This window comes from Polypterus senegalus, chromosome 10 (assembly GCF_016835505.1).
Source record: "Polypterus senegalus isolate Bchr_013 chromosome 10, ASM1683550v1, whole genome shotgun sequence".
NCBI classification, from domain to species: Eukaryota; Metazoa; Chordata; class Cladistia; order Polypteriformes; family Polypteridae; genus Polypterus; species Polypterus senegalus.
Genome location: NC_053163.1, coordinates 113,372,733 through 113,397,758, shown reverse-complemented (window position 1 = coordinate 113,397,758; position 25,026 = coordinate 113,372,733). Strand labels below are relative to the sequence as shown.

General features: G+C 39.4%; 1 protein-coding gene across 2 annotated transcripts in view; it reads left to right on the top strand.

Annotated features, from left to right (window-relative positions):
- ophn1 (oligophrenin 1) overlaps positions 1-25,026 on the top strand; it is a 193,240-nt gene that overhangs the window by 125,976 nt on the left and 42,238 nt on the right. For both annotated transcript variants that reach the window (XM_039766355.1, XM_039766356.1), the window contains exons 14-16: positions 1,869-1,943; positions 15,043-15,127; positions 15,411-15,469. In XM_039766355.1, coding sequence (XP_039622289.1) covers positions 1,869-1,943; positions 15,043-15,127; positions 15,411-15,469 — 219 coding nt within the window. The remainder of the gene's footprint in view (positions 1-1,868; positions 1,944-15,042; positions 15,128-15,410; positions 15,470-25,026) is intronic.

The following is a 25,026-nucleotide window of genomic DNA, read 5'->3' as shown; positions in this document are numbered from 1 at the left end:
GCTGTATTTGGAGTGGCTTTGTCCACTAATAGGCATTGTGTGATTACTCTGCCTGCTTTATAGAAGCTGTACGACATCACTGTATAAATTCTTTATAGAATCGTTCATGGCCATCATTTTTTACTGTCTGAATGATGCTGCTGTCTTAGAAGGAGTACAGGGCTTGCCATAGAAAGTCTCTGTTGCCTGCTTAAATAACCTGTCCACTCATCATGGATTGGTACGTCTTCTCTTTTCTATTATTAGGGTCCTTTTTTGTTTAGCCTAAACTATTTATTGTATTAATATGTGACTTTTCACTCAGCAGCTTTGCTTTTGTGCTCTTTAGAAAACAGTTTGTTCCTGGCTTCTCTGGGCTACTATGTATACTTAGGTATGCTGTGTGTCTCACCTTGGTTGCAGTGTCGGTGTGCTAGTTTGATTGTCCATTGTTAATTTTTGTATTCGTGCAAGTCTGCCTTCTGCCTTTTTTTGTTCTCTATCATTCTGTATTTTTTCAGCCCTACACATTTTGATATAGGCAGTGGAATAAGGTCCAAGAAGCCTCTCAAAAATAACTGAACAATGACTCTCATTTGCATTCTTGGGCATTTAAACAGTACAAAAAGTCATTCCCTGACCATGCAGTAATCAGAAAATAAAAGCAACTAGAAACCCAAACTTGTCCTCAGGCCCAGATGCTACATTACTCACACCTGGTGTAACAATATGTTGCTCCCAAACTCTGGGAGATAACCAAATAGGTTTTTAATAAATTATGCAAAACACCACACCAGGAGCAAACGGAAAGCTTTGGAAGCCTTAAGCAGCAAACAGACTAAAGCTGTCATAAGGACAACATGCTGGTAAAAAGTAATCCAAAAGCAAAGGAGTTGTAAAACAGATGTATCCATTATGACAATGTACAATTCTAGTTCATCATCTGATCATCTTGATTGCATTTTAGACAAAATATTAAGAGTCTTGTGTTTAAAACTGAGAATTCTCCAGTGAAGTTGCAGATGTCCTGTGTGTCTTCAAGTCAAGTTATCTGCCGGTGTCATCTTTGTCACCTTATCTTATGATAACATTCAGAGGAGGGTATGCCAGTGGCATTGTAGCTAAACAATGCCTAACAGTGAATTAAACTAAACTGAACTAAACTGTATATGTAAGTATGGGTGTATATACGTATACCTATACCCTACTGCTTATTGGCATCCCATTCAGGGTTGTTTTCTGAACCGAGTCCAATACTGCTGTCCTCAGTCTCTGTAACCATGACCTTATTTGATAATGGATAGATAGATCGATGAATCTGCATTAGGTGCCCTCTGATGATTTTCACTTCAATGTGGGGTGTATTTGAAACTCTAGCAGTGTACAATGATGCTCATCAGTCCTTCAAATATTAATGCTTTTATTATGGGTGACATTTAACCAGCAGTATAAAAGCATTTTAAAGCTGTGACCTTATCTTCAGTATTTTCATGTTTTCCAATGTCCTCTAAGATTAGCAGCCATTTATTTAGGCTTCCAGTATGCAAACTAGTGTCCATCCTTATGCCATTCAGGCAAGAGTTTTGTAATCTGTGTATTCTTGTTTGAATTCCAGCAGTATTTGTTCTGAGTTAGGCATTCTTTTAGAATCGAGAAGCATGTAAAAAAGTTTCCTGTGTATCATAATTAGAGCTTAGAGACAAAAATGTAGTGTAGCTCAGTTTTCTTGGACTGACAAGTTAGAGCAGCGGTGAAGCAGAGATCTGAGGTCACTGATCCTAAACAGCTTTTTGCTCGTGTGTATTTTTGGAAGCTGGAGTTATACTTTTCTTACTGATGTTGTGCATCTGTCTCCCTCAAGGTGTAATTCCCCTTTGTTTCTTTTCCAGCAATCACACAAGAGGGCGTCTACAGGACTGTTGGCAGTAACATCCAAGTACAGAAATTGCTGAATGCCTTCTTTGGTAAGAGAGTGTTACCTGAAAAGTGGCAAGATGACTCTCATAAATTCGACATAAAAGTCACTTGTACCTTTTACTTCATGTTGATGACAGATATAGTGTCCTTAAAACGTATTCACATTTTAATGTTATACAACATTGGATTACAGTGGATTTAATTGAACATTATTGATGCTGATCTGCAGTTAAAGACTATTTAATGTCAAAGTGAAAACAGATCTCTGCATATTGGTTTTAATTAATTACAAATATAAATCCCTTAAATACGACATACGTAAATCTTCACTAGTGCAGCCAATTGATTTTAAAAGTCACTTAAGTAGTTCAGTGCAGATCACCTGTCTGGAGTTTCAAATGACTGTAGTATAATTGCCAACTTGTAGTGAGTCTGTATGGTGAACTAACTTACACAATGAAGACAAAAGAATACTCCAAGCAACTCCAGGAAAAGGTGATTGAAGGGCACATGTCAGGGAATGGATCCTTGAAAACATCCAAGCCACTGAATTTCCCTTGGTGTCTAGGTAAATTGATTATTAAGAAATTGAAGGAGTATGATTCAGCCATAGTTTTGCATATAAACTGAAGGATAGTGCCAGAAGAAAACGAGTTAGGGAGGCCACCAAGTGACCTATGAGAACTTTAAATGCATTACAGGCTACAGTGGCTAATACTGGAGAGACTATGCAGACAACAACTGTTATCCAGGTGCTTCACAGTTTCAACTTTATGGGAGAGTGGCAAGAGAAAGCCACTATAAAAAAAAAATGTACTAGAGTGCCATACTACACATAGGCGGTTTAAAACCAATAATGTTAATTTCCTGAAATGCTTGAATCGGAGTCCAGATCTCAATCCAATGGAGAATATGTGTCTGTTCTTGAAAAAGATGTTCACTAATGATCAGCTTGCAACCTGACAGAGCTGGAGCGCTGTTGCAAAGAAGAATGGTGAACAACAGCAGTGTCCAGATGTGCAGAGCTCATAGAAAGAAACCTCTGTAAACAGACTCAAGTGAGGAACTGCTGCCAAAGATGCAGCTCATGAATACTGACTTGAATACTTAGGAGATCAATTATTTTATGTTTTTATTTGTAAAATTTGTTTTGCAGATATCTTTTTAACTTTCACATTAAAGAATCATCTTCCATTAATCAGTGTCAAAAAGCCACATAAAATTCACTGTAATCCAATAATGTAAAATAATAAAATGTGAACATTTCCAAGGGGGTGAATACTTTTATAGGGACTGTGTATTTGTTGTTAATGTGGATTACACATTTCTCTCATGCTAACTTTCCATACCAGTGTTGGTTGATGGCAAGGAAGCATTTCAATTCAAGGTAGTTTAATTTAGAAAAAGACACAGACCCTAAAGTTATTAGCTATGTATTGAAAAACAGCTGTTAGGTGAGAGCCTTTCCTGATCCTTTTGCTAAAATGGCTTTACTGCTGCTGCCAGAAAGTGAGCTGATACTGTGACACTCCCAAGAAGACAGCTGACTGTCAGCCATCACCTTGTTACTACCATTAGATGGAGATTGAAAGCAGCTCTTATCACCTCTGTATGCACTGAAAAACAGGACACAGTTACCAGCTGCACGAGCATCATCAAGTGGGCACAAACAATCCACCACATTTAGGGCTTGGATTAGTTTTCTCTAACCATATGCTTGCTTTTGATGTATGATTTAGGTCTGTTTAGCTTAATCTGGTGACTTTTTATAACCTGATGACCCTTTAATGCCTTCTGTTAGTGTTCCACTGATTATTTTAATCTGAGTCTAGTGACTTTAAGATCTGGTCAGTTTGCTGTGAGCCTTGTAAATGTTTAGGGTCTGTTCATCTTACCCTGAGCCTGGTACTTTCTAGGGTCTTGTCATTTTACTTTGAATGTGATGAGTGATTTTCTTTTAAACATTGATAATAATATGAACAGCCTTGTGATATAGGTTATGTTGTATCTGTTTTTATGGAATTTGGTAGATTTGCATGATATTTGGCTGGGAAGAAATAGTTTCTTCACTTTACCTGACAATATTTTTCAGTGTTGATTCTTTTCAAAAATAAATTGATGTATTTATAAAGCAGACTTTAACTAATACACACATTTAAAAACAAACAACGAGGCAGATAATCTTTAGGGTGCAATGTTGTTTGCACATTATTGTCACTGCTGGTTGTCGGTTTTAAATGAAACAGATGAGAAACAGTAATGGAGCATAATGAAAATAAAACGAAGAAAGAAAATCAATATGAATTACTAATAGATTTACATTTACTAAAAATTATGGCAGCACAACATTTTTTTTTATGAATTGCTTACAAATGTTAACCAAACACAGTAGAGTTTTTAAATATATATTAGAAGTGCAGAAAGCAGTTGACAGATTCAACAGGTCTGGTTGCAGTGGTGCTCTATGGGGCAGCAGAGCTTTAAAATTTATCAAATACATACACTCTGAAGCCAAGAATGTCCCTGAGTATTGGTTCATTGCTTGAGATTGCACGCTCATTTTTTCAAAAGTATAATTTATTTGTTGAGACTCCATCATTTTAATGAAGTCTGTCTGTTTTGTCATTTAATTCTCCAATTCCATATGTGGCAGCCTTTCACATTAGGGACATAGTTCCTTGTAACTCTTTCTTGTGACTAGATAGAGCATCGAATGCTCACACTATGGTTTTTTTCTGGGCATTTAGACAAATAAGCTGTAATTTTGTACCACTGATATGTCCTACTATGAAGGTGAAGAAACATTTAGCCTTGTTGATAAACCCTATCTGAATGACCAATGCGGTGGGCTGGCGCCCTTCCCGGGTTTTGTTTCCTGCCTTGCACCCTGTGTTGGCTCCAGCAGACCCCCGTGACCTTGTAGTTAGGATATGGTGGGTTGGATAATGGATGGATGACCCAAAATGTACAGAAGAGCTGAAACAGACTGGAGATAAAAGGAAACACAGAAGCAGCAGGAGAGAAATGTGTAGGCTGAAGCTATGGCAAGGCCCAAGAAAAATGGTTGATGGTGGTGCATGTGTGGAAAATATATATACTGCTCAAAAGAATTAAAGGAACACTTTTTAATCAGAGTATAGCATAAAGTCAATGAAACTTATGGGATATTAATCTGGTCAGTTAACTAGCAGAGGGGGTTGTTAATCAGTTTCAGCTGCTGTGGTGTTAATGAAATTAACAACAGATGCACTAGAGGGGCAACAATTAGATGACCCCCAAAACAGGAATGGTTTAACAGGTGGAGGCCACTGACATTTTTCCCTCCTCATCTTTTCTGACTGTTTCTTCACTAGTTTTGCATTTGGTTACAGTCAGTGTCACTACTGGTAGCATGAGGCGATACCTGGACCCTACAGAGGTTGCACAGGTAGTCCAACTTCTCCAGGATGGCACATCAATACGTGTCATTGCCAGAAGGTTTGCTGTGTCTCCCTGCACAGTCTCAAGGGCATGAAGGAGATTCTAGGAGACAAGCAGTTACTCTAGGAGAGCTGGAGAGGGCCATAGAAGGTCCATAACCCATCAGCAGGACCAGTATCTGCTCCTTTGGGCAAGGAGGAACAGGATGAGCACTGCCAGAGCCCTACAAAATGATCTCCAGCAGGCCACTGGTGTGAATGTCTCTGACCAAACAACCAGAAAGACTTCATGAGGGTGACCCAAGGGCCCCATGTCCTCTAATGGGCCCTGAGCTCACTGCCCAGCAGCATGCACCTCGATTGGCATTCGCCATAGAATACCAGAATTGGCAGATGCACCACTGGTGCCCTGTGCTTTTACAGATAAGAGCAGGTTCACCCTGAGCACGTGACAGAAGTGAAAGGGTCTGGAGAAGCCATGGAGAACATTATGCTGTCTGTAACATCATTCAGCATGAGCAGTTTGGTGGTGGGTTAATGATTGTCTGGGGAGGCATATCCATGGAGGGTCACACAGACCGCTACAGGCTTGACAAAGGCACCTTGGCTGCCATTAGGTATCAGGATGAAATCCTTGGACCCATTGTCAGACCCTATGCTGGTACAGTGGCTCCTGATGCACGACAATTCCTGGCCTCATGTGGTGAGAGTATGCAGGCAGTTCCTGGAGGATGAAGGAATTGATACCATTGACTGGCCACCACACTTTCCTGACCTAAATCCAACATCTCTGGGACATTATGTTTTGGTCCATCCAATGCCACCAGGTTGCACCACAGACTGTCCAGGAGCTCAGTGATGCCTTGGTCCAGATCTGGGAGGAGATCCCCCACAACACCATCTGTCATCTCATTAGAAGCATGCACCGATGTTGTCAGGCATGTATACAAGAACACAGGGGCCATACAAAGTGCTGCGTACAATTTTGAGTTGCTGCAATTAAATTTTGGCAAAATGGACTAGCCTACCACATAATTTTTTCACTCAGATTTTTGGGGCGTCTTTGAATTCAGGGCTCTGTAGTTTGATCATTTTCATTTCCATCAAACGATGTGGCATCCTTTCGTTCCTAACACATTACCCAGTCTATATCAGTATAGATATCCAGGAGGATTTCTTTTTCCCATTGAGATCTGATGTGTTTTCAAAGTGTTCCTTTAATTTTTTTGAGCAGTTTAATAATGCCTTGAATACCTTACCTGCAGAAAGTGGGACTTGCTGCCATCACCCCTGGAAAAATGAAATATACCTGGAGATAAGCCTATTTTATAACACGGGTTACTGGTAGGGACAATTTTCCAGCCATCATCAATCATGGAGGGCATTTTTTCATATTCTAAAATTCAACTTAAAATGGAAATTGAGGTCAGACAAACAACTTTCTTTACAATAAGTTTGTTTGTTGATTTTGTTATATGCAGCAATGATTTTTTATTTGAATGCCTCAAAACGTCAAGTGACTGGTTGCAGTTTGCATCTTCTGAAGTGTTTGCTTGTGGGATTCCCCAGAGTCTTCGGTTTGCCTAACACAATCCAACGACATGTATGTTTCATTGCGGCAGAATTCATTTCACAGGACATATTCTGAGACACTGTGCTGCCCATCTACATTGTTTACTAGCTGCGTTGCTTGGCTTTGCCTGGGAAATTTCCTAAGACAATGGTGTTGCATCTATCCTTGTTCATTAAAAATTGGCAAGAAATTGCCTTCGATTACTCTTTTTGCAGCAAACGATGTCATTTGAAATGCATTGTTATATTTTCTTATAGCACTGAGGAAATGTTATGAACTGGGTATAAACTAAATACTAAGCTTTTCATAGGCCTTGGTATGTCTTCAAAAGGTTGTAGTTTGATATTTCCACTTTGGTGATGATTTCACTGCACAGCAATATGGATATTTAACATTCATGGACCCTATAAGAATTTCTTAATTAGATTCGTAATCAATGCATGAATTATAATTAAACCTATCATTGCAGTTTTTGAGCCAAGGCAGGTATGTTTTTTGATTTGCACGTCAAGTTTCTCTGTTCATGTCAATATGTTTTGAGGTATATTTATTAACAGCAGCCCTGTGATTTTTCTGGATATTTACACTTGAAGTTAACAGTTGATCATTTTAGGATATATTTTATGAATATTTGGTAACTGTAAGTCTGTTCAATTCAGGATTTTTTTGTATGTGTAGCAACCACAACTCTGTTATTGTTGAGACTTTTTATCTGCATATTTAGCTTCAAAAAATTTTTATTGATTTTATCTGATATTGTCTGTATATCTAGTAAAGCACTTACATTTTTCTGTTTAAGTATAATTTTGAGATAATTTGGTCAAATCAGATAAACAAGAGAATGTACTTGATTTTGATGTTTGGTGTAACCAAGTTTGAGTTTAAGTAAAATCAATAATAGGTATAGGTTCTGTGAGCCACTAGGGGGCGTACAGCCACCCTAACCCGGACACAGACAGGCAGGAGACAGGATTTGCCACACTACACACGTTTATTTACAGCTTTGACGTGCCCAAAATACCAGTCCACACAACACACCAATACCATTCAGTACCTTCTTGCCGCCAGTCCTTCTCCCTCCATTCCTCCTCAGGCTTTGTCTTCTCCTCCCGACTCTACTCCAGCTTATGGAGTGAGGCGGCTCCTTTTTGTAGGGCACCTGGATGGACTCCAGGTGCCTAACAAGCTTCTTCCACCCACACTTCTGGTTGTGGCAAAAGCGTGAACAAATAAGGCCCTGGAAAGGTCCATGCGCCCAATGGCGGTGGCCACGGTTGAGCTCCCATGCTTATAACCTGTGGCCCCAATGGAAACCAAGGGGGCTGCCCTCTATCGGCCGGGGGGAGACACTGTCCGACAAATACTCCCATAGCATATTCTTAATTAGTCACATGTTAATTCTAACTGGTTATTAGAGAATCCTTTCTAATTGCATTAGCACTGCTGAAACCTGTTATCCTGTTCATTTGTGTTGCAAGGTACTGCCATTTCTAAAGTTCAGTTGTGGGTTCAAAAATGGCCAAAATGAAAGTTTTCTCAAGAAACATGTCAATCTATTATTTTTTGCAGAACGAAGGCTATTCCATGTGACAGATTGCCAAGAAACTTAGGATTTAATATTTCATGCAGAGGTGTCTATTACTGTCTTTACAGAAGAGGGCAAACACTTCTCTCTGTTGCAGATGACACTGACATTTAGTGTGTGCTCAGTGAAGAAGACAACTAAGGAAATGTAAGGCTTTTGTTTCTCAAACTACAAACTCTGATGCCCTTCGTCTATTGATGCAGTTGTCAATCTGGGACCTCCTTCCTTGCCTATTTAGGGTAGACTCTGTTTGCTGTCTTTTCTGAAGACAGTAATAGACACATTTGTATGAAATCTTCAATCTGTTGGCAATCTGTTAACCATCATTCTGCAAAAAAAAAAAAATAATAATAATAACACAGTAGAGTGACATGTTTCTTCAGAAAGCAGTTTAGTTTTGGGTATTTTTTAATGTCAGTACCTTGCAACACAAGAGAACAGAATAACAGGTTTCAGTGGTGCTAGAGCAATTAGAAAGGTTTTTCTATTAACCAAATAGGAAGTAAATATGACTAATTAAGGCTGCAATAAGGGAGTTTACCATTAGGACACTGAAGAAACAGCTGCTGAATACTGGGCCTTGCAGCCATATGTGAATAATGCATTAAAAATCAGCCATTTCCAGGGGTAATAGCTATTATGTGCACACTATAATTGCCTTGGCTATATTTTTAAATCAGTGTAAAGGTATGTTGATTAAAAAGGTATCACTTTGACCAGTAGTCTATATAGATTACTTAAACTCAGATTCTAAAAAAGAGCAATCAGGATTTCCAATTTATACTGCAGCGTCCTTCATACTGGCTGCTGTTTACATAAAATCTCCACCTACAGTAGTCGCTATGAGCAGAGGACGTAACATGTACATATCCTTCCCTCAGGAAAGACTGTGTTTGTGATAAAATTATTTACTTCAGAGTTTGTTTTTTGTCATAAACATTGTACAGAAATCCTGATAGGCATATTTTCTGAAAGTGGAATGTTTCTCCCCTTTGAAGTTTAACATTTAGTATGTTTTAAGGCTTTTCCTTCATGTTTGCTCTGGTGTCCCATAGACCTCCATTATAAGTTGCTGGCCAAGAAGCATTTTTTCAAATTTATTTATGAGAAATGAAAACTTAATAACACAGTGTTTTAGGCAATTGATCATATGCTGCAAAAAACTTCAAAAGCACTGAACCTATGCTTTTAACTTACACATTAAGCTAACTCTTGGCTTAGTATTTGTGATTATGCATACAGACGTGAGAGTGCCATGAAATGGACTGTCATCCCGCCCAGCATTAGTTATTAACCTGTGCATAATGCTACAAAAATGTAATAATACAAGTGGCATAGCAACTAAGCATCTGTTCAGCAAAACATTGTAGAAGGAGGACGTACCTATGAATTTAAAAGGTGAGCCTAGAGTGGGTTCTAGAAACTGATGGGCAAAATAATAAAACCTGTTTTATTATTTTTGGTTAAAATTGTACCTGTTTATGTACCATATCAATGCACCATGCTGTATATTCTTTTTGTTTTTCAGCCAGATGTCCCCTGTTACATTGCTGTAATACACCTTTGGAAAGTACATGTATAGTACTATAACGTAAAAGCCATTTATCCCAAATAATGTTTGAGTCGAGTTAGATTTTGATTATATATTCTGTAATGAAAGGGCTCCAGTCCATCAGAGGTTTTTTCAGGTATCCACTATTGCTTGTTAAAAGTAGTTTCCATTTTGAATTAAACAGGTGGCCTTAGTAAAGGACTTAATTTTCTTAATCCTACTCAGGCAGGCAGTTTTTAGTAAAATGTATCTCTATCACTTTTTCTACATGTTAGTTCATCTTTTGATCATTGTACTATTGTTTGCATCTAAATTTAAGTAGTTGTCACCTTTATGCAGTGGGCTGTTGCCCAGTCCAGGTATGATTTCTGCCATAGACTTGTCACTGCCTGGATTGGTGATCCTGATAAAAAATAAAAAGGAGTTCAGAAAAGAAATGGAGAATATTTTTTGTAAAATGGTTATTAGCACTTAGTAGATGGTGATGCAGATATTCTACACTAGAGCATCCGGTTCAGCGTCACATATGTGTGTCGTCTTTATTGTTGAGTAACACTTCATAGTTATTTTTTAAGATAGAAGAGCAAAATGTACCGCATAATAGTTCAAGGAATATAGAGTCATAGTTCCTTATTTTCTTGGAAAAATAAAACCCACACAGTTGGTTACTTCTAAATTGACAGACTTTACAGGGGAAAAAGATGTTTGTTTAAGCAGGAATTTTAATTAAAGGCAGGAATTGGCCTTTGGTTAAAAACTGGGTTGGAATGAAATCCAGCGGCCACAATGGTACTCCAGGACTCAGTTTGAAGACCCCCTTTTAAAGCAAGCTAGAATTAGAAGTAGGCTTATCTCCTATACCAAGCCTGTTACAGTTTTTCACAGGTAAAACCTGTCAATCATTTTTCATTTTGTTTGTCAGTCTGCTAATTCTACGTGCATATTTACACATGTTCTAAACCCAGTCAGTCTGTTACTGGGTTATGGAGAGCCCGAGTTTATCATGCAACTTTTGAGTACAAGACAGCGTCTATGCCGGGGCAGAATACTGTCTCATGTATGACTTGCACTTAGTAACCCTTATTGGTACGATTTAACACATATGTTGGAGATTGAGTGAGTCTGGAGTTCCCAAAGAAAGCCTACATGGGCATTCAAAGGACATACTGATTCCATACAGGCTGGAAATACAATCTGGATCCAAGGAACTTTGAGGCAGCAGCATTACACACGGTGCAACCAGGCTGTCCTGTCCTGCTGCTTTTCTAGGCAGATTACAATTTTAGAGTTGACAAAGAATTACACAGTGTGTAATGAGCATAAATACAATAGGTATTGTAATGCTAACAGAATTAAAAGGCCAGTGTACATTTTGAAAACCAGCAAACAAGAAGTGGGTATTGCTTATTGGCAAAGAAAAGCATAGAGCATGACATAATTTCTTAGACTTTCAGAAAATCCTTTGATACTGTTCCACAGCAAAGATTTATTCTCAGACTGGAAAACAATGGAATCTGTGGCAGCATACGTAATTGAAATGTGAGCAGATTAATGAAAAGGAGACATAATTCAGATAAGGGAAAATCGCATGACCTGGGCTAAGGCTGTTAGTGGTGCCTACTATTCTATTTCTATTAGAATCTCCTGATATAGAGGTGAGCAAGCTACCCAAGTTTATACATGACATCAACATAAGAAGGACTAATAATGCATTACTGTGGAGGGAATGAAAATAATTAATAATAATCCTAATAATCCAAAACAGTTTTCAGACTCTGATAAGTGCTTGCCTACAATATAAATTTCATTTTATAAGATGAGTGTAACATGTAGGCCAGAAGCATGTGAAATATAAACACAGAATACTTGATGCTGAGCTACTAGAAGAAGATTCTTATAATAGTTGAGTGTAGCTCTACTATCGTCATCTAGTGATTGTGGGATAAAAATGAAGTTCATAAGGAAAGCTCCATTGTTAATAGTGGATACAAATCCAGGAATGTTCTGCTCAAGTTCTTCTACTAACAATCATCCACATACAAAAAAAGCCATAGCTACTCTAGAAGACATGCCCTAATCTGACATGTTAAATTAACTTTTGTCTATAACATTGAACATGTGGTACAGACCAAATCCAGGTGTTCACAAAGTGAAAGTGTCAGAAGCTGACAATAAGGACCATGCTGTAAGATGTCATGGAAGCCTGGAGGAGATTCTTGGATCAGTCAGCTACTAGCAGCCACAAAGCAGTGCGGAATGAAAGCTGTCCTGTTTTTTGTGAACATAATGCACTGGACAGAAATAGACTAGTTACATTTCTCTCAGACCTGCTTAAGCTCTTTAAGACGGAGGAGGCACTGTACTTCTGCACCAGGTGACTGTTTTTAAAGTTTACCCACTTTACTCTAGCCCTGGTTTGTGTGTAATATTCCTGGCCACTTTACCTCTGAACCTGCTGATCCTTCATAAAGCCAATTCACCTCATTTCTAGATTGACTGATTCATTTTTTGAATATTTCAAATAATTAAAAATATCACATTTCCGGATATGTACAGTGTTGATAGACAATTTGCTTATGTATTTTTTTCTTTAATAAGCTTAAGGTGCAGCACATTTTTCAACAAAATTCATTAAATGGTAAAGCCGATCTCACGTATCTTATAACACACCCTTCTGCATCTCGTGGCTACCATAGTTGTTATCAGTCCAGTGTCGGTATGTTTTTTCTCATATTCTGCTGTCCTTGCAGTAAACTATTACGTGTCTTGTGCCCTGTACTTCTGACTAGGTTCAACTGTTCTGAGAATGTTATGTATATTTTGAAGTCTATTAAGTAATGAAATTTCGAAATTGCAAAGTGTAAAGTTGGTGGGATATCTAGAAGAGGCAATCCTTTTTGGTTCATACTTCATCTTCCTGCTTCTGTTTTGAAGGCCTATAGTAAATGGATCTACTTTGTTTGTTATTGAGAGCATGAATGAGGACACCTGAAATAGTTGTTGTTGTTGTTGTTGAGAGGAACACTGCCATCTTTTGTATGCAGGATGGAATTGCTCCTGGCTTCCAGCTTCTACTGATCCTTACCTTATATCCTTCCAGCCAAGCAGGAAGTCTTTCTCTCGTCCAGCTGGGATACCCATCTGTCCTCTATAGCACTTAAAGTACATTCTTCGGTTGTACCTGATGTGCCTGATACCCCATAAATCTTTATTGCATTAAGCAGGTTTAAGAAAATCCATGCATGTAAAAAATCAGGCAATAGCACCAAAACATTTTTAAGGGGCCTGAGTTGCCACGAAAGCTTGCATATTGTAATCTTTTTAGTTAGCCAATAAAAGGTGTCATTTTGCTTGGCTTTTCTCTACATTCATAATGGCCAACAAGGTACAACACCCTAGTACTAGAGTTTCTACAAAAGCTTTTAGTAGTATTTTGTTGTACTGTGTTAGCCATTCTGGATGCAATCAGAAGTCAAGCAAAATGTCACCTTTTATTGTTTTGACTAACCAGATTACAATATGCAAAGATCTTGCCTGACGAAGGTGCCTTAGCTGCTTCGAGTGCTTGCATAGTGTAATCTGTTCAGTTAGCCAATAAAAGGTGACATTTTGCTTGACTTCTCATTACAAAAGCTTTGCTATGTTTTACGAAATTCTTGTATATTCAAAAGTATGGCATTCTGAAGCATGTGATTCTGCATGAGAATCATTTTCTTCTTGACCTGATCACTACCTGGTCACTTTACTCTTGCTTCAGGTGACAGTGTTTTTGACTCCCTAATAATGTGATCCTACTAGAGATTTGGTCCCTCTGCTCTTGCACTTGGTGACTGGGTTTAAGGCCCAGGTACTTTTGTCTCTAATGTTAGGCCCCTTCTCAAGGCCAATTGAGTTTATTCCTGGACTTGGTGACTGTGAAGGTTAAGGCCTGGTTGCTTTGCTCTGTGTCTAGACACTCTGATGGCTGTCTTCAGCATCTACTTTAACTCTGACTTGTTCTTAACCTGCAGGACTGCCTAGAGGTAGAATTCTTCTTTTCAATGTCAAAATAAAAAGTGTTTTCTTTGGATGTATTTATGAACAGCTGCTGTTGAATGCCCGTAGAGATATTTTGCACCTTTCTTCATTATTTACTCAGAAAACCAAACGTCTGAAATCCGCTTTACATTAGTACTTGTATTTTATTTTTAATCAGTCACTAAATGTTCCAAACCACCTGGCAGCCACAGGTTGGTGTAGAACATTTTCCTTTCAGTTTGTAGTTTCAATCTGCTTGTTGAAGTAAAAACTTTATTTGCTGGTCACCTCTGTAAGACACAATGCATTACAATGCCAGTTTCTCTAGGTTTGCAAATCTGTGTTATGCACCCCATAATGTGCAGGCTTTCTTTATTTTCACTCTCTGCAGTGCACAATAACAGCTACAAGTTAAAGTACAGACAGGAGCAATATGTGATGGTGCAGCAGGCAGCAACCTCCACTCTCGGATTACTCTGGCTTAAAAGATTAAGGAGCCGCAGGCTTTCATACCTCAGAGAAACACTCTGTGTGCGGCCTGTGTGACATTATGTTTTAAGCAGCCATCTCTGGCAGGCCTCTTGCTACACTGAGACTGTAGTGAATTTGTGTGCTGTGGTGACTGGAATGGAGGGAGCAAAGTCAGGGGATGGAAAAGGGAAGACTAGGACAGGATAGCACAAATATGCGCCAGGTGAGAATAAATCATAGCAGTAAAACACTAAATAGGTGGCGAGATGAAAAATAAATCATAATAATCTAATGGTCAAATTCATCATCATGACTCATTGCCCAAGATGCACATTACTGTGCAGCACCAAGTAAGAGCATAGTTAGAGTACGAGGCATAAAGGCAGGAAAGGGACACAGCCATGAGAGATGGAAAAAGCAGAGAAAAGAGAATGCTAGGATAGAACAGGAGTATGGGCAAGATAGTGAGTTTTGATCACACCCTGCTCCAGGTTGAGTTTTGCAAACTAATGCGGTGCTTTCTCCACAGACCCAAAGTGCCCAGGAGATGTTGACCTTCAAAGTGGGGACTGGGATGTGAATACCATTACAAGCTCAATGAAGTTTTACTTGCGGTGAGTTTCATTGCTCCTTGGCTGGACAGCATCCTCCTGTCACTGGCTCTTGTTCAGCGAGGATTCCCTTGCAGTACTCTGCAAGAACCTTCTTAATCTTTTTTATTTGCACTAAGTGGTTTTAAGTGTTAGTTTTATACGTTTGGTTTCTGGTTCTTGTAAAAACTAGAAACCTTCAATAAAGAGAAAATAAAAAGACTGTGGTGGGGAGAGTGTTCTGGTGGAGAATGCCCCATGCTGCTCAGCTTCCACTCACCTGCTCTGCTTTGCATTGTAATTTCAGGAGTCTGTCAGAGCCGCTGATGACGTACAAACTCAATCGAGACCTCATTCTAGCTGCCAGTAAGTCCTTACTAAATTTGCTTCTGAATTTCCTTTTTTTTCAGGAACTATGTAGCTCATTTTAAAGACATTTGGGTATGTCTTGGTTATATGAAGTGTAAATGTAAAGTGGGGCATCAGCACTCAAAGCACTAGTCTAGTCTAGTCAGAACATAACACACATCAAGCTTTCAATCATCCAGTGCAGAAGTTGACGTGGAAAGAATCCCTAGCAGCCGGCCTGCCAGCTGGGAGATCCTCAGGGATTTCTGTTACTTGCATGGAACCATGAACCAAAGGCATCTGCTATGATTAGCTCAGTCAGGCTACCTGCTCCACCCATAGACCCATATGTGCATTTAGGGCTTATTCACTTGTTCAAGTTAAAAATTAAAAAAAAAACTAAACAAAACAAAGCATTGATTCTGCCTGAATCATCATACAAACTGAATAAGCTCAGCTAGTTTCATATTTCATAATGATGCACACTGCTGTGTAAAAGTTTGGGCATACCTCTGAGGTTGCATGATAATTTGCTCTGTCTGCATAAGAGAAGATCACAGCAATATGTCATTTTTGTACTAGAGAAATGTAGATAAGGGGCTGTTTATCAGACCAAAATTCTCAGTGCAGCATTATTGAGTTGTATGAAATAAAATAAATTGTAAAAAAAATGGGATGTGCAAAAGTTTGGGCACCCTTTTAATTATATCAATAGGAAGACCTGTAGTCATTTAATGCTGACAGGCTGCAGCACAAAATAGCTTTGATTAGCTCATTAGTCCTTAAACTACAAAGACAGATGCAACCAATCATGAAAATGGTTATTTAGCATAGGTATATGCTAGTTGTGCTTGTCCGTGGTTCTCTCTTACAGAGTGGCAACATGGGAACCTCTAAAGAACTCTCTACTGACCTAAAAACTAAGATAATTCGTTGTTACAAATTAGGAGAAGAGTACAAAAAATTATCACTAATGTTTGGACTGTTTGTCTCCACAGTCAGAAATGTAGTTAGGAAATGGAAGGCCGCAAGAACAGTCCTTGTGAAGGAAAGATGTGGTAGGCCAAGAAAAATATCTGAAAGGCACAGATCACCTCCAGAGAGCTACAAGAACATCTAGTTGCTGATGGTGCCATGTACATTGTTCCACAATCCAGTGCACTTTGCACCGGGAACAGCTCTGTGGCAGGGTGACATGCAAAATGCCTTTTCTCAGTACTCACCACAAGAAAAGTGCATGAGGTGTGCAAAAGCACATCTGGACAAGCCAGAAACATTTTGGAAAAAAATACTGTGGACAGGTGAGACGAAGGTAAAGTTATTTCCAGAAGCGCTATGCATGGCAAAAAAAAAACACACAGCATTTCAGGAGAAGAACTTGCTGCCTACTGTAAAATTTGGTGGAGGGTCCATCAGGTTGTGGGGCTGTGTGGCTAGTACAGGTACTGGAAACCTTGTTATAGATGAGGGCCTCATGAATTCCTGCCAGTATCAGCAGATACTTGACAAGAATGTTCAAGAGTCAGTCAGAAAGTTGAAATCACGCTGGGGCAGGATGTTTCAGCACAACAATGCTCCAAATCACTGTTAAAAATCTACCAAAGAATTCATGCAGAGACACAAGTACAATGTTCTAGAATGACCATCTCAGTCCTCAGACCTAAACATCATTGAAAATGTATAGATTGATTTGAAGCAGGCTGTCCACGCTTGGAAGCCATCAAATCTGACTGAACTGAAGGCATTTTGTATGGAAGAATGGTCCAAAATACCACCAGCCAGAATTCAGGGACTTGTCAGTGGTTATAGGAGGTGTCTACGTGCTGTTATTTCAGCAAAAGTAGGCTCTACCAAATATTGATGGGATTATTCCTTTGGGGCGCCCAAGTTTATGTACCTGCCTATTTTTGTTTAAATGCACATTAAACTGGTTCTGTTGGTCCAATAAAAAATATTTCACTACTGAAATGTTGTTATTTCCATAAGGTATACAATATATTGAAATGAAGTTGCTACCTTTTCAGCTTATCGAGTTATAAATTGATACAGTGATTTTTATCAGGGGTGCCAAAACCTTTACATAGCACTGTATGTGGGGAGAGTCTGTGAGGACAATCCCTGTTAATACTAGAATGGCTGTATTGGCTGAACTGATTCCTATGACCATCAATATATGGACACTGGTGAGGATGATTCTACTACAATGTCAATATGGTTCAAACTGGCTGCCAATTGTCCACATTAGCAGCATGCTCGACTGCCAGAGCTCATTCTATAAATGTACTAGTATAGGGAGGCAGGCTGAAAGAGTTCTATTAAGCAATATGTTGAACGTGGCAGAGAGGATCTGTGTCACTACTCATAGAAGGGGACTATGCAGAACTAATCCAAATCACTACCAGTGTAAGAAGACTAATAGAGCTGATGCTTCGACAATAGCAGCATGGTTCATACAGTTTAAGCCTGTCCCTTTTCTTTTGCCGTAAATTGGAGGCTGAGAGTGATAATCCTGTCTCTACTGATATAAGAAAATTGGCTGAATTGATTCTTCTCAGCATCAGTATAGAGAGGCTGACAGAGTACTCCTTATTAATAGTATAGTTTAGACTGGCTGAGCATATCCTTTTTGGTTGTCCAAGGCAATGACAGGTTCAAACAAAAATACATTTTGGGGCACCAACACGGCCATCCCTTTTTACTTAACAGTCTTAACAAAAAAACGCCTAAAAAGGAGACAAAAACTGTGGCCATCAGAATAATGTGGCTGGTATAATTATGGCTGTTTCTTCTGCCATCTAAAGGTTGTGAAGCTCCTTTGCTATGATCACTCTGGAAAGAAGTGACACCTCCTTCTGGGCGGTTGTGACTTTATAGCCCAGGGCCCAGAAGTGGGAGTCATTTGGCTTCACTGGGCAGTTTCTTTACACTATGCAAGAAGAAAAAGACAAGACAGTTAGTAGCAGTCCCCCCACTCAACCCATGGTGGTATCGCATACCTGAGAAGAACCTGAAGGGCGACACTCTGGATCAGCACCCACCCATTCTTAAACAGGGAATGCTAATGCTGTTATTATCCCTTGAGTGATAGGAATTGGTCTGCCAGTCAGCACAGACTGGATGAGGTGGTCATTGTCTCTTGACTCATATATGAATGGATTTACTTAAGCTAGCTTCATTCATGCTGGTCTGACTGAGCTAGTTTTTTCTTACCTAATAATGTTGCAGAGTTTGAACTGTGTTGGGCTTTTCACTCTTCGTTTCTGGCTATGCCAGAGTATTTATACTTGTAGCAGGAAATATCAGTTTTTCTATACAAGTTGTGCTTGTCTTGGCATCTACAATGAAAACAGCATAAACGTCTTTGAGTATAGTTCCCTATCGCATTGCAGGTTTGCAGTTAGATTTGTCCATACTTCCAACAGACAGAAATGGGTTGGATAGGCAGTGTGTTGTGTGTCTTATTTTTTTTATCCAGCTGTGATTTGTGCCACAGTCAAAGATCCATTTATGTGGATCAGAAATCATTAGTGTCATGGGAAACAGAAGATAACTTAAGTTTTATGCAAACATATATTCAGAAAGCATTTCTCCAGGTTAAACCAGGAGAATAACCATGGGTATCAAAAATGAAAATGAAACGAAATTATTGTTCAGCATTGCTGTCTCTTGAAGTATAATGACATAAGATTAAGAAAATATAACAATAAATCAGGACAGATAATATGGTAGTTTCCACAGGGCTTGCATTCACAGGACTCTTTACAGAAAATAATAATAAAGCAGGAAAGGGCACCATGCAATCAGCATCCCTACAAGTTTAGGATAAGCAAATGTAGTGCAGTGAAGCCACATAGACCCATAAAAAATGAAAAGTTAGAAAGAAATGTATTTGAGCCCCCAAGGGTGGAAAGTGAAATGGTGGACGTGCTGTTGACCCCAAGGCATTTGGTGTTCTTTTGATTTTGTGTCGTGCTTCAGGAAGCACTTTGTTCTACAGGTTTACTGCATCATCTGATTCTGTATTTTCCTGTTGTGCTCCACTATCTTCCACTTACTAACCCCCAGCAACCCAATAAATTCTTTTATTCTCTTTTTCAGCAGACATGATAAGTGTTGCTTGCATTTACTTTTTCTGTGAAAGATTTGTCCTCCATAATTATGGAGGAGAGTTACTTGATTTTCCAGCATCTTAAAAATTATTTTATGCTTCCTCTTAAATACAGTGCATCCGGAAAGTATTCACAGCGCATCACTTTTTCCACATTTTGTTATGTTACAGCCTTATTCCAAAATAGATTACATTCATTTTTTTCCTCAGAATTCTACACACAACACCCCATAATGACAAGGTGAAAAATGTTTACTTGAGGTTTTTGCAAATTTATTAAAAATAAAAAAACTGAGACAGCACATGTACATAAGTATTCACAGCCTTTGCCATGAAGCTCAAAATTGAGCTCAGGTGCATCCTGTTTCCCCTGATCATCCTTGAGATGTTTCTGCAGCTTAATTGGAGTCCACCTGTGGTAAATTCAGTTGATTGGACATGATTTGGAAAGGCACACAACTGTCTATATAAGGTCCCACAGTTGACAGTTCATGTCAGAGCACAAACCAAGCATGAAGTCAAAGGAATTGTCTGTAGACCTCCAATACAGGATTGTCTCGACGCACAAATCTGGGGAAAGTTACAGAAAACTTTCTGCTGCTTTAAAGGTCCCAATGAGCACAGTGGCCTCCATCATCCGTAAGTGGAAGAAGTTCGAAACCACCAGGACTCTTTCTAGAGATGGCCGGCCATCTAAATTGAGCGATTCGGGGAGAAGGGCCTTAGTCAGGGAGGTGACCAAGAATCCGATGGTCACTCGGTCAGAGCTCCAGAGGTCCTCTGTGGAGAGAGGAGAATCTTCCAGAAGGACAACCATCTCTGCAGCAATCCACCAATCAGGTCTGTATGGTACAGTGGCCAGACGGAAGCCACTCCTTAGTAAAAGGCACATGGCAGCCCGCCTGAAGTTTGCCAAAAGGCACCTGAAGGACTCTCAGACCATGAGAAACAAAATTTTCTGGTCTGATGAAACAAAGATTGAACTCTTTGGTGTGAATGCCAGGCGTCACGTTTGGAGGAAACCAGGCACCGCTCATCACCAGGCCAATACCATCCCTACAGTGAAGCATGGTGGTGGCAGCAGCATCATGCTGTGGTGATGTTTTTCTGCGGCAGGAACTGGGAGACTAGTCAGGATAAAGGGAAAGATGACTGCAGCAAAGTACAGAGACATCCTGGATGAAAACCTGCTCCAGAGCGCTCTTGACCTCAGACTGGGGCGACGGTTCATCTTTCAGCAGGATGACGACCCTAAGCACACAGCCAAGATATCAAAGGAGTGGCTTCAGGACAACTCTGTGAATGTCCTTGAGTGGCCCAGCCAGAGCCCAGACTTGAATCCGATTGAACATCTCCGGAGAGATCTTAAAATGGCTGTGCACCGACGCTTCCCATCCAACCTGATGGAGCTTGAGAGGTGCTGCAAAGAGGAATGGGCGAAACTGGCCAAGGATAGGTGTGCCAAGCTTGTGGCATCATATTCAAAAAGACTTGAGGCTGTAATTGCTGCCAAAGGTGCATCGACAAAGTATTGAGCAAAGGCTGTGAATACTTATGTACATGTGATTTCTCAGTTTTTTTATTTTTAATAAATTTGCAAAAACCTCAAGTAAACTTTTTTCACGTTATTATGGGGTGTTGTGTGTAGAATTCTGAGGAAAAAAATGGAATTAATCCATTTTGGAATAAGGCTGTAACTTTACAAAATGTGGAAAAAGTGATGCATGGGGAATACTTTCCGGATGCACTGTATACTGTATGAATAAATAAAAATTATAGCTATGTTTATTTCATTATTGGTCTTTGATTATTTAGGTTATTGCATGTTTGTGTCTATTGTCTGCACACCCTCACTTGTTTGTAAGGGGACAGTTTAAGCTGTACAATTAAAATACCAAAAATAGGAACATAGTTGTACTCAAAGAAAAACCCATACTGAAATAGGATAATTGTGTAAAGTCCACGCATACATTGTGCCTGCTGGAATGCTAAAGAAAGACTCTGGAGCTGAGTGACACCTGTGATAATCACTGGGCTGCCAGAATATGCTCCGTTTATGCAAAATAGACAGTTGGATTCTGTTTACCAACTAACACTAAATGCATTTTTGCAGTATCTTTTTGCTATTGGTCAAATGTGTCATAGAGTATACAGTATACCCATTAAACCAAAGAGTGTGGGGACCGTGAATATTGCTTTGAGAAAGGCTCTTTGTATAAGAAACATTGCTTCATCAAGCCCAAGCAATTTCAGTACATTTTGCATGAGTGGTCTATCATGTGCTACAAGTGGCTTTTGTCATGCTACAGTAGCAGCATATCAATCCAGCTGTGTGGACAGAAATATGATCTGAATGAGAGGGATGCTGTAAACTGATGAAACAATTCAGTGTGCTGCTGGCGTTAATACCTGGATTTCTGTTACACAGAGCCAGGATAGATGTGTACATTTCTTAAACATCCTCGATTTTTCTCCCATCTGCTGTTTGCTAGCCTCATTGAGCTCAAGTCAGAACTTCAAATGAATACTGAAGTGCTGTGTTTGGGCAACAGGAAGGAGTCTTAAATCTTGCAAAATAGCAAGTAATTTTCTTCATTAAATGAAAGGTTTTGAGTTTTCTCTGCCTACGAGAATTCAACTGGCTATACAAAATAAGGGACACCTGGTATTTGAAGAGGAAAACAATGATGGTCTCTAATGAAATCTCAGTGTTCTATCCAGTTTACAATATACGTGTCTTCACAAAGGCTCTCAACTCATAAACCCACCACTGTTACAGTGTTGTCCTAAAGTGCCCCATAGATCCCGTTTTATATTTAATCCAGCTTGGGGTTGTTAGCAAGGGTAGGTAATTTAAGCATGCAGATTTTAGAAGATGTAATGAATGTGTCTTTGGAGGAGCAATGATTTGTGCAGGACCCAACTTCCTGTGCTTCTGTCTGCTTCTGTCTGGCCATGAACAGCAGCTCTAGTTGCTCTGAATGAAAGCAACTGCTGTTCTTCTCAACATGACTGCACATCCAGGGACCCTGCTTCAAAGAACTCCTCCAAGGGCCAGGCCTCTAGGGTAAAGGTTTTTGGACAGATGGGTTAAATGGCTGGCACATGAGATTCAAAGAGGGGTTGTGGGTAAACATTCTGTGTGTTAGCATATACATTTGTTGTAGTGTCAAAGTACAGTGAAATTCTTACTTGCATGTCCAAGCAACATGCAATGCATCTCTGGCACCATGATAGACAAGAATATATTAAAACTTATAACTTCATTTTAGTAAATTATTTTTTTCTTTTTTTATTAAATAAAATATTCCTGTTTTATGCTTCCATTTTATGTAAACCCCGATTTTTCTATCATTTATACAGTCAATTTAGCCTGTGATGTGTAAGTGCAAGTACTACAGGCAAGATATCTATTTACCCATGAGCAGCTTACAACTTTGTGCCAACTGTTTTTAGCCAGTGACTGGCATTTGTGTTGAACTGGGAAGCAGCACTGTGTAGAAGTCTTTGTCAGGTCATAGCCACCAAATTTTTATATATGTGTGCAATCATTCCTGTCTGATCATGTGAAGGTTGTAATGAAAGTAATGCTACTCAGGTCATAACTCCTTTATTAACAACATGAGACATGTGCAACTACATACTGTACATATGGATAGACAGACAGACAGATAGATACTTTATTAATCCCAAGGGGAAATTCACATATATAAAGTAACTCTGTCTATAACATGGCACTATTCAAAATAGTTTACAGCAGTGGTATGCCACCTTTGAACCCACTTGTCAAGTACAATTTGGAAGAATTCTTTTGGGCTGTCTCAGGTTCAGCATCGGACAGCTTTTTCTACTTCGCCTGTATCATTGAAACACTGTGCCTGAAGGCTTTTCTTCATCTGAAAGTCTGATCATGTCAGGTTGGGGAAGTAAGACAGATGTAGCACCACTGACCATCCCATTTGTTCAGGACCCTGTGACAGGTATACCCAGGTCTCATCACCAGTGCAGACATTCTCAAAAAAGGTTTCTTTATGGGCTTCAAATGCTGCCGACAGTTCCAAACACACATTATCAGCTCATAACTGTTGAAGAACTCAAGTGGCACACACTTCCCTGTGTCTGTAATTGTAGATAATCTGTGTGAGAGCATGGTGACCACAGTTAAGTTCCCCAACAGTTTCTTGGACTGTTATACACTGGTCTGCAAGAATCATGTTGTCCACCCCCTTTTGGTTTTCCATGGTGACTGCTTGTCGATGGTCCTCCACTACATGGTTTTTCTTCAGCACCAGTTTCACCTTCTCTACACTTGTTCACCCAGTTTGACACATTGCTCCCATCAATTATCGCCTCGCCATGCACAATTTCTGAACCTTTTGTGGATTTCAGCAGCAGTACATCCTTCTTTGTTTCAGAACTCAATGGCTGCTCTTTGTTTCTACTTCATATCTATGGTCCACACCTAGAAATACAGAAATTAGGTCAGACATGTTGCTCTGTCTGGTGGTGTAAAAGTATCACATGAATAGTTTGGGAGAAAATGGCAAACAGGCATTATTTTCAGTACAACCATTGTATATACATTACATGTGTGCATTTATTCTTGTTTGACATCTGCCAATATGCATGTTTACACGTACAGTATCTTTGTATATTCCCCTGTAGCTTCATGGTTGTAGCAATTACGCATATAAAAACATCAGAATGTCAAAGTTTTTGTGCATTTTGTGTATAGTGGCACCATGGCACCGTGGTTAGGACTACTTGCTCAGAGCCACAGATTGTCAGGTGGGGTTTCCATTTCCATCTACTGTATTGCCCACATTAGTTTTGTCAATTTTCTTCCAACATTCTAAAGATGTACATTAAGCTTATGAATATCTCTACCTTGTCTTAATCTTAATGAGTGTGTATGCCCTGTAGTACTCTAGAGTCTCATCCATACTTGGCTTTAAGATGGACTTTAATACCCTTGGGTGGATGGATGGATGGATATGGGCCTTTATTTGTAGCGTACTCCTAATTTTTTATGTACTTATTTTTTTTCTTATACATATGATTTTATGGTACATTGCTAATGTTTGCATTAACGTGTATAAGGGATATTATTGTTGCACGTATTAAACATGCTTGCTCGGCATGTTGGGGGTTAGGCTTGTGTCTTATGTTTCCATTTTGGTTATTAGTATATACACTCACCTAAAGGATTATTAGGAACACCTGTTCAATTTCTCATTAATGCAATTATCTAATCAACCAATCACATGGCAGTTGCTTCAATGCATTTAGGGGTGTGGTCCTGGTTAAGACAATCTCCTGAACTCCAAACTGAATGTCAGAATGGGAAAGAAAGGTGATTTAAGTAATATTGAGCGTGGCATGGTTGTTGGTGCCAGACGGGCCGGTCTGAGTATTTCACAATCTGCTCAGTTACTGGGATTTTCACGCACAACCATTTCTAGGGTTT